We start from the raw sequence: 12,492 nt of genomic DNA on the forward strand, positions 1-12,492 counted from the left end.
TATATATATATAGAGAGAGAGAGAGAGAGAGAGAGAGAGAGAGAGAGAGGGGGTGATAGATAGATAGATAGATAGATAGATAGATAGATAGATAGATATGATAATCTCTTGCAATTCAATCAAGTCACTCCTGCTATTTCTTGCTGAACAACCAGCATAAATGATTTGTTTATAGTGATCTAATGTTAATGTTGTACATTAGCTCACTCACTCCATCAAAATTGACATTATCTGAAAATGTACATAGTCTACCACACATAGTATCTGAACAGGTACATAGCGTACCACACATCTGAACAGGTACACAGTGTACCACACATCAAGTGTCAAAATGATTGGAGAGCAATGTGAGATGAAGCGTTTCGCTCAAGAAACTAAAATCATAATCTAGTGATTGTAAGTGCTATGCACTCTTACATATCTATATATATACGTGTGGGTACGTATGTATGCATGCATACAGCAATAATAATTTTAGATACAGAGAATTTATAAATATAGAGATAAACCTCAGTGCAGATAATGCTAACCTTCTCTTTTTAATATTTAGCCCGCAGTTATCAGATGAACTACTGCGGTCAATATGATTTAGTTGATAAACCTTTTGAAAACTAGGTTTCAGTCCAATGTCTGAAACTTAGAAAACATTCATTATTTACAATTGACGGATATTTGTCCTCATCTTGTTTGTTGTTAACACTATGTTTCAGCTGATATACCCTCCAGCCTTCATCAGGTGTCTTGAGGAAATTTTGAACCTGGGTTCTCATTCCTAAGGTATTTTTCGATGTTGTTATTATTATTATTATTATTCAGGTCACTGCCTGGAATCGAACTTGGAATCTTGGAGTTAGTAGCCCGTGCTCTTAACCACTATGCCATATGCCCATGGGCTTTTTTTCAAGCCCACGGGCATATGGCGTAGTGGTTAAGAGTGCGGGCTATTTACCCCAAGATTCTGAGTTCGACTCCAGGTAGTGACTTGAATAATAATAATAATTAATAATAATAATAATAATAATAATAATAATGATAATAATAATAATAACAACATCGAAAAATACCTTAGGAATGAGAACCCAGGTTCGAAATTCAAAATTTCCTCAAGACACCTGATGAAGGCTAGAGGGTATATCAGCCGAAACGTTGTGTTAACAACAAACAAGATGAGGACAAATATCTGTCAAATGTAAATAATGCAAATAATGTACACAATTCCTCATCTCTTAAATACAGAACTGTGTTAGAAAATGTTTTAAGGAAGTGTTATTTCTGATAACTGCATGTCAAAAACATTGTAACAGAAAATGTTTCATATACCACAGAAAGTATATTACAGATATTACAGATTGTTCTTGGAAATATATGCCAGAATAATAAAATAAGGAGTGAAGTTAAAGAACATTCTTTACTTTAAAGAACTCTGCAATATTTGCCAAGTATTTCTTGATTTAATGTTCTTAGTTTTAAAATGATCAAAGTAATATCTCGTGTAATGATATTGTATGATGCATGCATGGAAATAGTATAGGTGTGACAGAAACTAGAAGAATCAAATGGAGTCACTCATAAGAGTTATAAACCAGGAAACATTTGAGAGGTGTCTTTGAAATTGTAGAGTGCAAACTATGTGAAGTAGAACTCAGAACCGTTAGTGGTTAGAAGTCAAATAATAGGTGGCTAACAGAACAGTTGGACTAAACTAAATTGTCTAAACTAAGAGTACTGACCTCCACAAAAGAAGCTATCAAATATATGAACTAATGGACTGAAACATGTATGCATATCTCTCTTTATATCTAATTTATTCTTTGCTTTCCTCAAAGCAACATGCACTTCTCATTAAGAGTAATGATTAAGAAAGAATAAAGATTAAGAAATATATAGTAAAACTCTACACTTATATAACTGTGATATTTTGTACTACAAGAGTTAGCAGAATTGGTGAAGTGCTGGGCAAAATGCATTGCAGTATTTTGTTTCCATGCTCTACACTCCAAGCTTAAATCTTTTATCAGTCAGGATTCAACTGAATTGATTATACCTCTTCCCCTGAAAGAAATTAACATAAACTACTACAATTTTAGTATTTCTCACCACTTATACATATTGTGTCACTTGTAATTGTGTTTTACAGAACCATAAATTTACTGAAAATATTCTGAGAAAGATAACAGCCTCATAGTCTAACCACCTAGAAGTAGTTGAGACATAATTAAATTGCTGAATCTTTAATTTTAATCATTTCATATCTTTTGTGTTTAATGTTTTCAGAAAATATTTTTCTTATTGCTGAAGTGTAAAACTGGTCTTAGAAATAAAACAACTAACTTTTGGAAATCCTTTTAACTTTAAATAAAGAAACATAAAATATAAATAACGAAGTTATTTGGTTTAAGAAAATATCTACATGTGAGAAAATACAATAATAGCATTTGAAGATAGATTCCCTGTGTTCTTTAAACTATTATTGGATTATTTGCAACCTAACACTTAACATTAATTAAAATGAATGAACATACTTTTTATCAATGTAATATGTAACCAAAAGGGTGAAATAAATAATTCTAAAAAGGTAAAATTATATATTCAACCATTGATTAACAAAAACTTAAAGTTAGTTCCTGTGGTGCAATTCTATTAACATTAAATAATTGAATTCAAGAAATAATTAAGTCTTAAAAAACTCAAAACTGTAGTTACAACTAACTGAACAAAAACTTATATACAATGACACATGGATTTGACATAAATATAACAAAAGCATGGAATAATTAGGATGGGTGGGAATGCGCGAACAAACACCGCTGGCAACTTTGAAAGTACAATTCTGAAATTTTTTCAAGGAATTTTCCTTTGAAGTATATGAAGTGGGGTACTTTCAGAGTTTGATTAGCGCAAAAGAAAAAAATAAATAAATAAATAAATAATCAAATAATAAACAGATGCGTGCATTTTCAAATTATATTAGGAAATATAATGGAGTCATATGAAAAGGATTGTCATTGCAACTATCAAAAGACATATAACAAATTTTAGTTACTTAATGTGGAATATATATATATCTGCTTGAGCATGTATGAGATGTTTTGGTACAGCTGTTTTGGACATTGCTGATTTGATGCAGACTTAACATCAGACATTTTGATGCTTTTTTTCGCCCCCCAGTTTAATGTTTCTCTCATTCTCTCACACATTCTTTCTCTTCCCTTCTCTTTTTTTATGTGGGTGAGCATATTTCACTGTGTACAAGGAGAGGGAAGCTGTTTTAATAAACAATAATGTCTTTCTCACTCTTTCTATCTGTATGCATATATTTCTGCATGCATGTGCACATATGTGCGTGTATGTCTGCCTCTAGTGCCAAAAAGTACTGTTGCCAAAACAGGCTCAATGTCCAGTTAACCACACCAAATCATCAGTATCCAACCAGCTGTGCCCACTTGTCTCATTCCAATATTTCTACTGCTGTGTTTAATATGAAATGAAGGTATGTGAATAGCCAATTAAATTTAAAGCAAATTTTCTTAACTTGTTGTCTGTTGATAGTAGCACAAACATAACAAGAAATAATAAAATCAGGGAATGAAAGCAATAAAAAAAAAAAACAAGTCGGTTGGAAATCAGTTATATGTATTCTGTGAACCAGTATCTGCATAGAATTCATATTATCCTGCCAGACACATTGGAATTAATATATGCAAGTATTTGAAATGATTAGTTGATTATTTCTGTGTAGTCGATCTCTGCTTCTACTGTAGGTAAATGTAATTATTGTTGGCAGTCATTTTTCTCCCTTTCTACAACAATATGTATTATTTTAAAGACAAAATAATCCCCATAAAACTGAAAATGGAATTAGCTTGTATTTATGTAAGAAGTTTAAATAATATGAAAATACCATCAGACAACAGCTGAAATTTTACACAGTACTCCATAATGACAGTGTATTAAATGATATCAATTATGATTTTATTTTAAGATGTCGCTCAAATGTATTTTATGTTTTCCAAAAATTATGATAATTTTCTTTTAATATATAAAACCCTATTTAAATTTATGTATTTGCTTAGAAATAATTAGGTTTACTTACCTTTGGGAGCAGCTTTCTGGAAATTAGTAAAAAGATGAACTGTCATTAGACTGAAGCATAAAATTTATAAACACTAACATAAGCTTTCAAAGCAAGCTCAAAGAGAACATGATATACATACATACATACATATATATACACACATACACACTCATATATACATACATACATATAAAACTGAACAATGACATATATATATATACATATATATATATATATATATATATATATATATATATATATATATATATATATATATATATATATATATATATATATATATATATATATATATATACAGTAGTCCCTCGACTATCGTGGGTGTTATTTTTGAAAAAATCCCACAGAAATAATTAAAATATAAAAAAATATAAATACCTATTGGCCACAGAAACCTAGATATACTGAGGAGTCCGTGATATAAATTTACATATATTAACCACAAAAATCTGTGATGTAATGAGTGTGCGGTAGGTGAACGATGATATGGCAAGGGATTACTGCATATATATATATATATAATAATGGTATATTTTATATAAGCCTAAAGCTTATGGCGATCACCATGCAATGATTAAGAAAAATAGTCTAATAAAGGGGCATATAAGCCCTCGACAGAATAAAGAAGGCTTTCCTATCCGCATGAGAGTTGAAGCCATATCCCTTTGTTAACAGGACCAAGTGTGTGTTACCTTTATATGCCCCTTTCTTTTAGACTATTTCCCTTGGTCATTGCACAGTGATCATCATAAGCTTTAAGCTTATATAAAAGAGTACCATTACTGCTATTTACAGGATTGTAAATCACAGTACCATAATAAAAAAACCAATTGCACCGAAAGCATATATATATATATATATATATATATATATATATATATATATATATATATATCATCATCATCATCATCATCGTTTAACGTCCACTTTCCCTGCTAGCATGGGTTGAACGATTTGACTGAGGACTGGTGAAACCCGATGGCTACACACACACACACACACACACACACATATATATATATATATATATATATATATATACATACACACACATACACATACATACATACATACATACATACATGCATATATAATATACTCATTTGTGTAGATGTGTATATATATATGTGTGAATATATGTACACGTCTATATACAAATGTAAATAATTAACAAATTAACATACTTCTTTCTTCTTCTTCTCTTCTTCCTCTTTCTTCTTTTTCTCTTCCTCTTCCTTTTTCTTTTTCTCTTCCTCTTCCTTTTTCTTCTTCTCTTCCTCTTCCTTTTTCTTCTTCTCTTCCTCTTCCTTTTTCTTTTTCTCATCATCCTCTTTCTTCTTTTTGTCATCAGTCTCCTTCTTCTTTTTATCCTCTTCTGCTTTCTTCTTTTCCTCTTCCTGTTTTTTCAATTCCAATTTCTTTTTCTCCTCTTCCTTTTTCTTGTCGTCTTCTTTCTTTTTCTTTTCTTTCTCTTCCATCTCTAATTTTTCTCTCTCCTCTTGCTTCTTTCTCTCCTCTTCCTTTCGTTGCATCTCTTCTTCTCTCTGCTTCTTCTTCTCGTCCTCTGTAATAAATATATAACATATTTTAGAATGCTGTATACAAGAACTTCAGCCATTTGACTGTGGCCATGCGGGAGCACCGCCTTTAATCAAACAAATCGACCCCAGGACTTATTCTTTGTAAGCCTAGTACTTATTCTATCGGTCTCATTTACCAAACTGCCAAGTTACAGGGACACAAACACACCAACATCGGCTGTCAAGCGATGGTGGAGGTACAAACACAGACACACAAACATACAAATCCACTCACAAGGTTTTGGTTGCCCCAAGGCTATAGTAGAAGACACTTGCCCAAGGTGCCATGCAGTGGGACTGAACCCAGAACCATATGGTTGGGAAGTAAGCGTCTTACCACAAAACTATTATAATTGCCAGTCAAAATTCTGTGCAGACTATTATATTCAGCTTTTTTTTATTCTTTTATTCATTTACTTATTTCAGTCATTTAACTGCAGCCATGCTGGAGCACCACCTTGAGGGATTTTAGTTGAACAAATCAACTCCGGCACTTATTTTTTGTAAGCCTAGTATTTATTCTATCAGCTCCTTTTGATGAACTGCTAAGTTATAGGGACATAAACACAACAACACCGGTTGTCAAGCGGTAATGGGAGACAAATACAGAAACAAAGACATGTACATAGATATATACATATATATATATAAATATATATATGTACAACAAGCTTCTTTCAGTTTCCATCTACCAAATCCACTCACAAGGCTTTGATTGGCCCAAGGCTATAGTAGAAGACACTTGCCCAAGGTGCCATGCAGTGGGATTGAATCCAGGGCCATGTGGCTGGGAAGCAAACTTCTTACCACACAGCCACACCTGTGCCTATCTTTTTTTTTTCATTAAAATGCTCTATCTATAAATCTGCTATTTATGAATATCATATCCTAATGTTATTACTAATTCAATGGAATAATTACCTGTCATATATTGGGACATGGAGGTGTGTGGTTTAGCGGTTAGAGTGTTGGTCTCATGATTGTAAGATTGTAGTTTCAATTCCTGGACCAGACAATAGTGTGAAAGTATGTGGCTTAGTCTTTAGAGTGTTGGACTCATGATCATAAGATCGCTTCATTTCACATTACTTCAGTCCACTCAGCTGGAAAATTTGGGTAATCCTGCAATGGACTGGAGTGCCATCTAGTGGGGAATATATGTATCACTGAAACTGAGAAACTGGCCCTATGAGTCTATATAACATGCGAAGGATCTTTATCCATTTTTATCCATCCTATCCATATTGAGGCAGATTCATATCGTATACCCAAGCCTAATCCCCATTTTTTTTTTAGGAGGAGGTAGCCACAGCAAGACACACCAGGCATTCCATTCATTTCCTAGCTCAAAGGGATGAGCCCCGTTCTATGTTCGGGATAAGGTATAGAATGCAACCCCCAATATCAACAGTGGGGCCCGACAACATATGCTGAGGCAGAAGGTTGGGTTAAATCAATGGACTTTATCTCCAAAGAATAACCTTGCACTTTAACAATAAATAGGGCTTTTGTTTTGTTTTATTTTATTTTTCTTAGTTAAATGATTTACTTACCTTTAACAATCATATTTGCTGATCCTTTTTCAGATCCAACAGCATTCTTCAATTCAACTGTGTATACGCCAGCGTCTTTTGGTGTTACTTTGGACATATAGAATCGAGCAGTACCTCTTTCATAAGAAATATTTACAGCTGAGGAACCTTTGATTTCTTTATCATTAAAATACCATGTGGTGGTAATTGGTTCAGTTCCTGAAACTTTAAGTGTAATATCCATAGCCTCTCCAATAGTGAATGTCTGTAATGAGAATAAATGAAAATAATGTAGAGATACTTTACTTAACCTTATTGTAATATATTCTCTGATTTCATCTGTCTTTACAATCTGAGTTCAGATTTTGCCAAGGTGATTTTGCCTTTCATCCTTCTGAGGTTGATAAAATAAGTACTCGCTGATCATTGGGGCTGATGTAATTGATTTACCCTGTCCCCAAAATTACTGGCCTTCTACCAAAATTTGAAATCAGTATATTCTCCGAATTTTTTCATGAAAAAAGTACATCTTGTAATTGAAAACAATTCTATTTCATAAAGTTGGCTTCAGCATTAGATTATCTATTAAAGCACTTTGTTTAGTGCTTTTACTAAAACAGAAAGTAATGACGACCTTGGCAAGTAATAGATATTTCCATTAATACTAAACATTAGTTGTTTAGTAGTCTTTATCACTGTGTATAGAAAGCTTTCATGAAGCCAACACTGACTATACAACTGCATTTGTATGCACAGGCCTGGGAAAACTCTTTTGAGGAAATCTTGTAGTAGCTCAGGCAGGCAAATTTCCCTTTTCCATGCTCATGTTGTTTATGCAAGGGAAGGGCCATCAACTTGGGCCACTACACTCCCCGCTGATGCTGTCACAAGTGTTGTGAGAATGCAAAGAATCAGAACAGATATGACAAAGTTTCATGTAGCACCCTCCGATATTGCCACTGACTTCATTAGTACTTTATTTCTCAACCCTGAAAAGTTGGAAGGCAAAGTTGTTGATCTCAGTGGGATTTGAACTCAAACCACAGAGTTAGAACAGACATTACAAGGCATTCTATCCAATGTTGTAATGGATTTGACAATAAACTGGTTCTTATTTTATCAATCCTGAAAGGATGAAAGGTAAAGTCGACTTAGGTAGAATTTGAATTCAGAACATAAAGATGGACAGAATCCAACTCAGCATTTTGTCTGGCATGCTAATGATTCTGCAAGCTTGCTGCCTTAAAACATATTCAATACTAAAACATTTTCCATCTCTGGAGATGAAGAGAATAGCTCCTCCCATAAAAATAAAAAAATACCAAAAATTTTAGTTATATTCAAATCAATATCTTGTCTTACCTTTGATGTCAGCTTTGTGATGAATTTTGGAGCATCGCCCTTCACTTTAGGAGGGATCAGTTCTGAAAAGATTAATAAGATAATTATTAACTGAAATATAATACTAATTAAATTAGTAATTATAATATTTGTAATATCAATACAAATTTTTCATGACAAGAGAAATACATACGTGTTGATGATAATTTCATTAGCTGAACAGCTTCACCGAATGGTGTTTGAATTACACATTTATAAGGACCAGCATCTTTTGTGGTAACCTGGAGGTAAAAGAAGTTTGAAAATATATTGAAGCTTTTGAATTTGTTTTTTTGTTTTTTTAATGTCACTCAAGTGTTTAAGAATTCTTGGCAAATTTTACTTTTTAATCAAATTACAAGTCATAGAAGTCATTTATTTTTCACTTAGATTTGCTTTTAATTTTAACTGACTGAGAATATACAACACGTATAGATTTTTCCTTGTGTTCCTAGAGATAAATAGTTCAATGAGATTGATACAGTAAATGCACAATTATGAAGTCTTGCTTTCAGCCCCTTTCAGTATCATGTCAGTGAATTTCTTTTACCATAACCTTAGCATTGTGAACAGGGCCAGATTAAGATCCATAGAGGCCCCAAGCACTTAAAAGATTTTGGTACCCCCATATATATATATATATATATATATATATACATCATGTGATGGTGTGACAAAGCAGACTATCAGATGTTGATGCACATCACTGATCACAATGTGCTTTGCATTGTTTTAACCTTTGACACCACTCTGTTGGCTAAGCAAGCAGCCTAACATTCCTCACTGATCGAAGGGGGACTGGAGCAATGTGAAATGAAGTGTTTTTGGTCAAGAACACAACGTGCCACCTGGTCTGGGAATTGAACCCATGATCTAGCAATCATGACTGCAACAGCCTAACCACTAGGCCACATGCCCTCACACACACAATTATATCTATATAATTCAATGTATAAACAATAACAAACCTTAAAATAAATTTTATTTTTCAAAACGAAACAAAACTAAGAGTAAGATGGAAAATACTGTTTATTTTTGTAAACTTCCATTTTATTTATATTTGAAAAGTTTTCTCCAACTGTGGTGCCTTTCTTCCCTCGATGCTTTAGGCATGTGCTTATTTTGCTTAACCCTTAATCCCACATCGATTGTGAGTAACACGAAGTATGCAGAAACTGCATAAAATCTGAGAAAAGGGATGGTGCTTGTAATTTCAAAGGATCTGCCCTGTATTACATTGAATTACACTGATTCAGTCATAGGATTACATTAAAGATTACAAGAGGCTGTGGAATACTCAGCCAGTATAATATAAAGAGAAATTAGTTCCATTGATTGAACAACTAGAACACACAGCATTGAAGCCAATGAGGGATCATCTTGGCTCTTTCATTATAAAACATATTTAGCATTCCAATGACAAAGGGTTACAAAGACAGTTATATTCAGGAGAATTCCTAGTCCAAAAACATTATGCAGGATATTAATACTTTGATTTTTAAATTGCAAGGCTCATTCATCTTGTAGGGCTATAAATATTATAACTTTGGGCGATATCTAACAGCAGTTGGATCTTTTGAGATAAGTTTCACTTCCTTGTTAGACATATAATTCTATTTCATTAGCCTATTTTGGCAGAATCATTAGAGCAAGATTGTAACTCAATTCTCAAAATATATATATTTTTTTAATGCTGTCATTCTTCCACAAAAGAAAGCAAATGTACAGAGTTACTTCCCTTGGAAATATATATTTTTAATTGTATGTGTGTGCACTTATCTATATATTGGGACATACCAATAGATGGTTATTACACCATTCTGCATATAGTCATAGAATATGATTTAGCTTGCATCAAGCCTCGTTTGGGTACATGTAATTGATAAGTCACAAAAATGATGAAACATCTATGCCCATCACTCCTGAATGGGATCTGATGTGAGTTACCTTGCTTGTCTATGATTTCCAGGTGTTTCAACACCAGGCACATTGATGAGAGTATATTTTCTTATGCCTATGAGCACAGTCTACCAATGAACTAGCAAAACACACACTTACTTGTGCCGGTGGCATGTGAACAAAACATTGGACTGACTCCTGTGCAGGTGGCATGTAATAAAACACCATTTGAGCGTGGCCGTTGCCAATACCACCGGACTGTCCCTCGTGCTGGTGGCACATAAAAAGCACCCACTACACTCTCGGAGTGGTTGGCATTAGGAAGGGCATCCAGCTGTAGAAACTCTGCCAGATCAGATTGGAGTCTGGTGTAGCCATCTGGTTCACCAGTCTCCAGTCAAATCGTCCAACCCATGCTAGCATGGAAAGCGGATGTTAAATGATGATGATGATGATGATGATAAAAAGTTATTAAATATTTTCTAATTACCTCATCCACTTGCATGCTAGCATAGTAACTTGCATCTTTCTGTGACACATCCATCTTGTATCTCCCACCACTTTTCAAAGGAGAGTTTCCAAAAAACCATTGGGCAGTTGGTTTCTCCTTGCTATCAACTTTCTGTTCAAATGTTACTCGTTTTTTATCCAGTTCAACTTTAGTTGTGGCTTTATCTGTTAACGTTATTGTCTTTTTCTCTTTATCTTTTTCTGCATCTTTTTCTGCATCTTTGTCCTTTTGTTGGCTGCCAAAGAATTAAATAGAATTGAAGAATATTATATTTTCTAATTATCAAGTGCATCATTTTTAAAACAACTTTGACAATGGTGAAGTTTTGGCATGGCTATGTGGTAAGAAGCTTGCTCCCCAACCACATGGTTCTGGGTTCAGTCCCACTGCATGGCACCTTCAGCAAGTGTCTTCTACTGTAGCCTCGGGCTGACCAAAGCCTTGTGAGTGGATTTGATAGATGTAACCCGAAAGAAACCATTGTATATATATATATATATATATATATATATGTGTGTGTGTGTGTGTGTATGTGTGTCTTTGTATCTGTGTTTGTCCCCCACCAGCACTTGACAACCAGTGTTGGTGTGTTTGCATCCCCATTACTTAGCAGTTCAGTAAAAGATATTGTTAGAATAAGTACTAAGCTTTGAAAAATTAAATACTGGGGTTGGTTCATTCCACTAAAAAATTCTTCAGGGTGGTGCCCCTGCTCTTATATTAGCCATAAATGAGAGCTCAGTATATGTAGCTGATGGAGTGCAATGACACAGAAATACATGCATTCTATGGTCTGGTTACATCATTCATGGCCTAGTGGTATTTACACTCATATTGTCTATAAGGAGAATTTCTCTTGAGATACCTTGTACAGTGTATTGTCTTTCCATGTCTGAATGTACATCAACATATTAAATAATACTGTAAATAATTATACTATCACACTATTGTTGCTTACATTTCTTAAGGAATTTGAACTCAGAATGTAAAGACAGTCAAAATGCAGTTAAGCATTTTGCCTGGCATGTTAACAATTCTACCAGCTCACTGTCTACTCTGAGGTAATGCTAAAATCAAATTCAACTGGAAATATCTTCAAGCGAAAATCCTTCAGAAAAATAAACATCGCTTAAATAAAATAAAACTTAGCAACATGCACTTACGCATCTAGATTGAGAGTGATGTTTGCAGTGCCCTCTCCATGTGCATTTTTAGCGACCACTTTGTACACACCAGCATCATCTTTAGTGAAATTCTAAAACATAAGATAAAACAAAAGTACTTAGTTAAATTCAAATAGCACTTCAGAAAATGAGAAATTTTTGTTTGACCCTCTGCCTGTCCAAAGCATTTTCATGTCTTTATCCCAAACAACCGTGCTTGGTTTCAAACTTTTAGCTATTGGAGGTTAATTCGGTTTAGTTGGTGGGTAATATGTGTTGGTACTATATTAGTAGGTGTATAATATATATATATATATATATATATATATATATA

At 33.6% G+C, this 12,492-nt stretch overlaps 1 protein-coding gene across 8 annotated transcripts in view; it reads right to left on the reverse strand.

Moving 5' to 3' along the window:
- LOC106869746 (twitchin) overlaps window positions 1–12,492 on the reverse strand; it is a 176,103-nt gene that overhangs the window by 160,750 nt on the left and 2,861 nt on the right. For all 8 annotated transcript variants that reach the window (XM_052969245.1, XM_052969243.1, XM_052969250.1 and 5 more), the window contains exons 5-11: window positions 12,159–12,250; window positions 10,975–11,230; window positions 8,740–8,827; window positions 8,568–8,629; window positions 7,227–7,470; window positions 5,278–5,657; window positions 4,094–4,109 (exon numbers count right to left, since the gene is read on the reverse strand). In XM_052969245.1, the coding sequence (XP_052825205.1) occupies window positions 4,094–4,109; window positions 5,278–5,657; window positions 7,227–7,470; window positions 8,568–8,629; window positions 8,740–8,827; window positions 10,975–11,230; window positions 12,159–12,250 (1,138 nt within the window). The remainder of the gene's footprint in view (window positions 1–4,093; window positions 4,110–5,277; window positions 5,658–7,226; window positions 7,471–8,567; window positions 8,630–8,739; window positions 8,828–10,974; window positions 11,231–12,158; window positions 12,251–12,492) is intronic.

This window comes from Octopus bimaculoides, chromosome 7, assembly GCF_001194135.2.
Source record: "Octopus bimaculoides isolate UCB-OBI-ISO-001 chromosome 7, ASM119413v2, whole genome shotgun sequence".
NCBI lineage: Eukaryota > Metazoa > Mollusca > Cephalopoda > Octopoda > Octopodidae > Octopus > Octopus bimaculoides.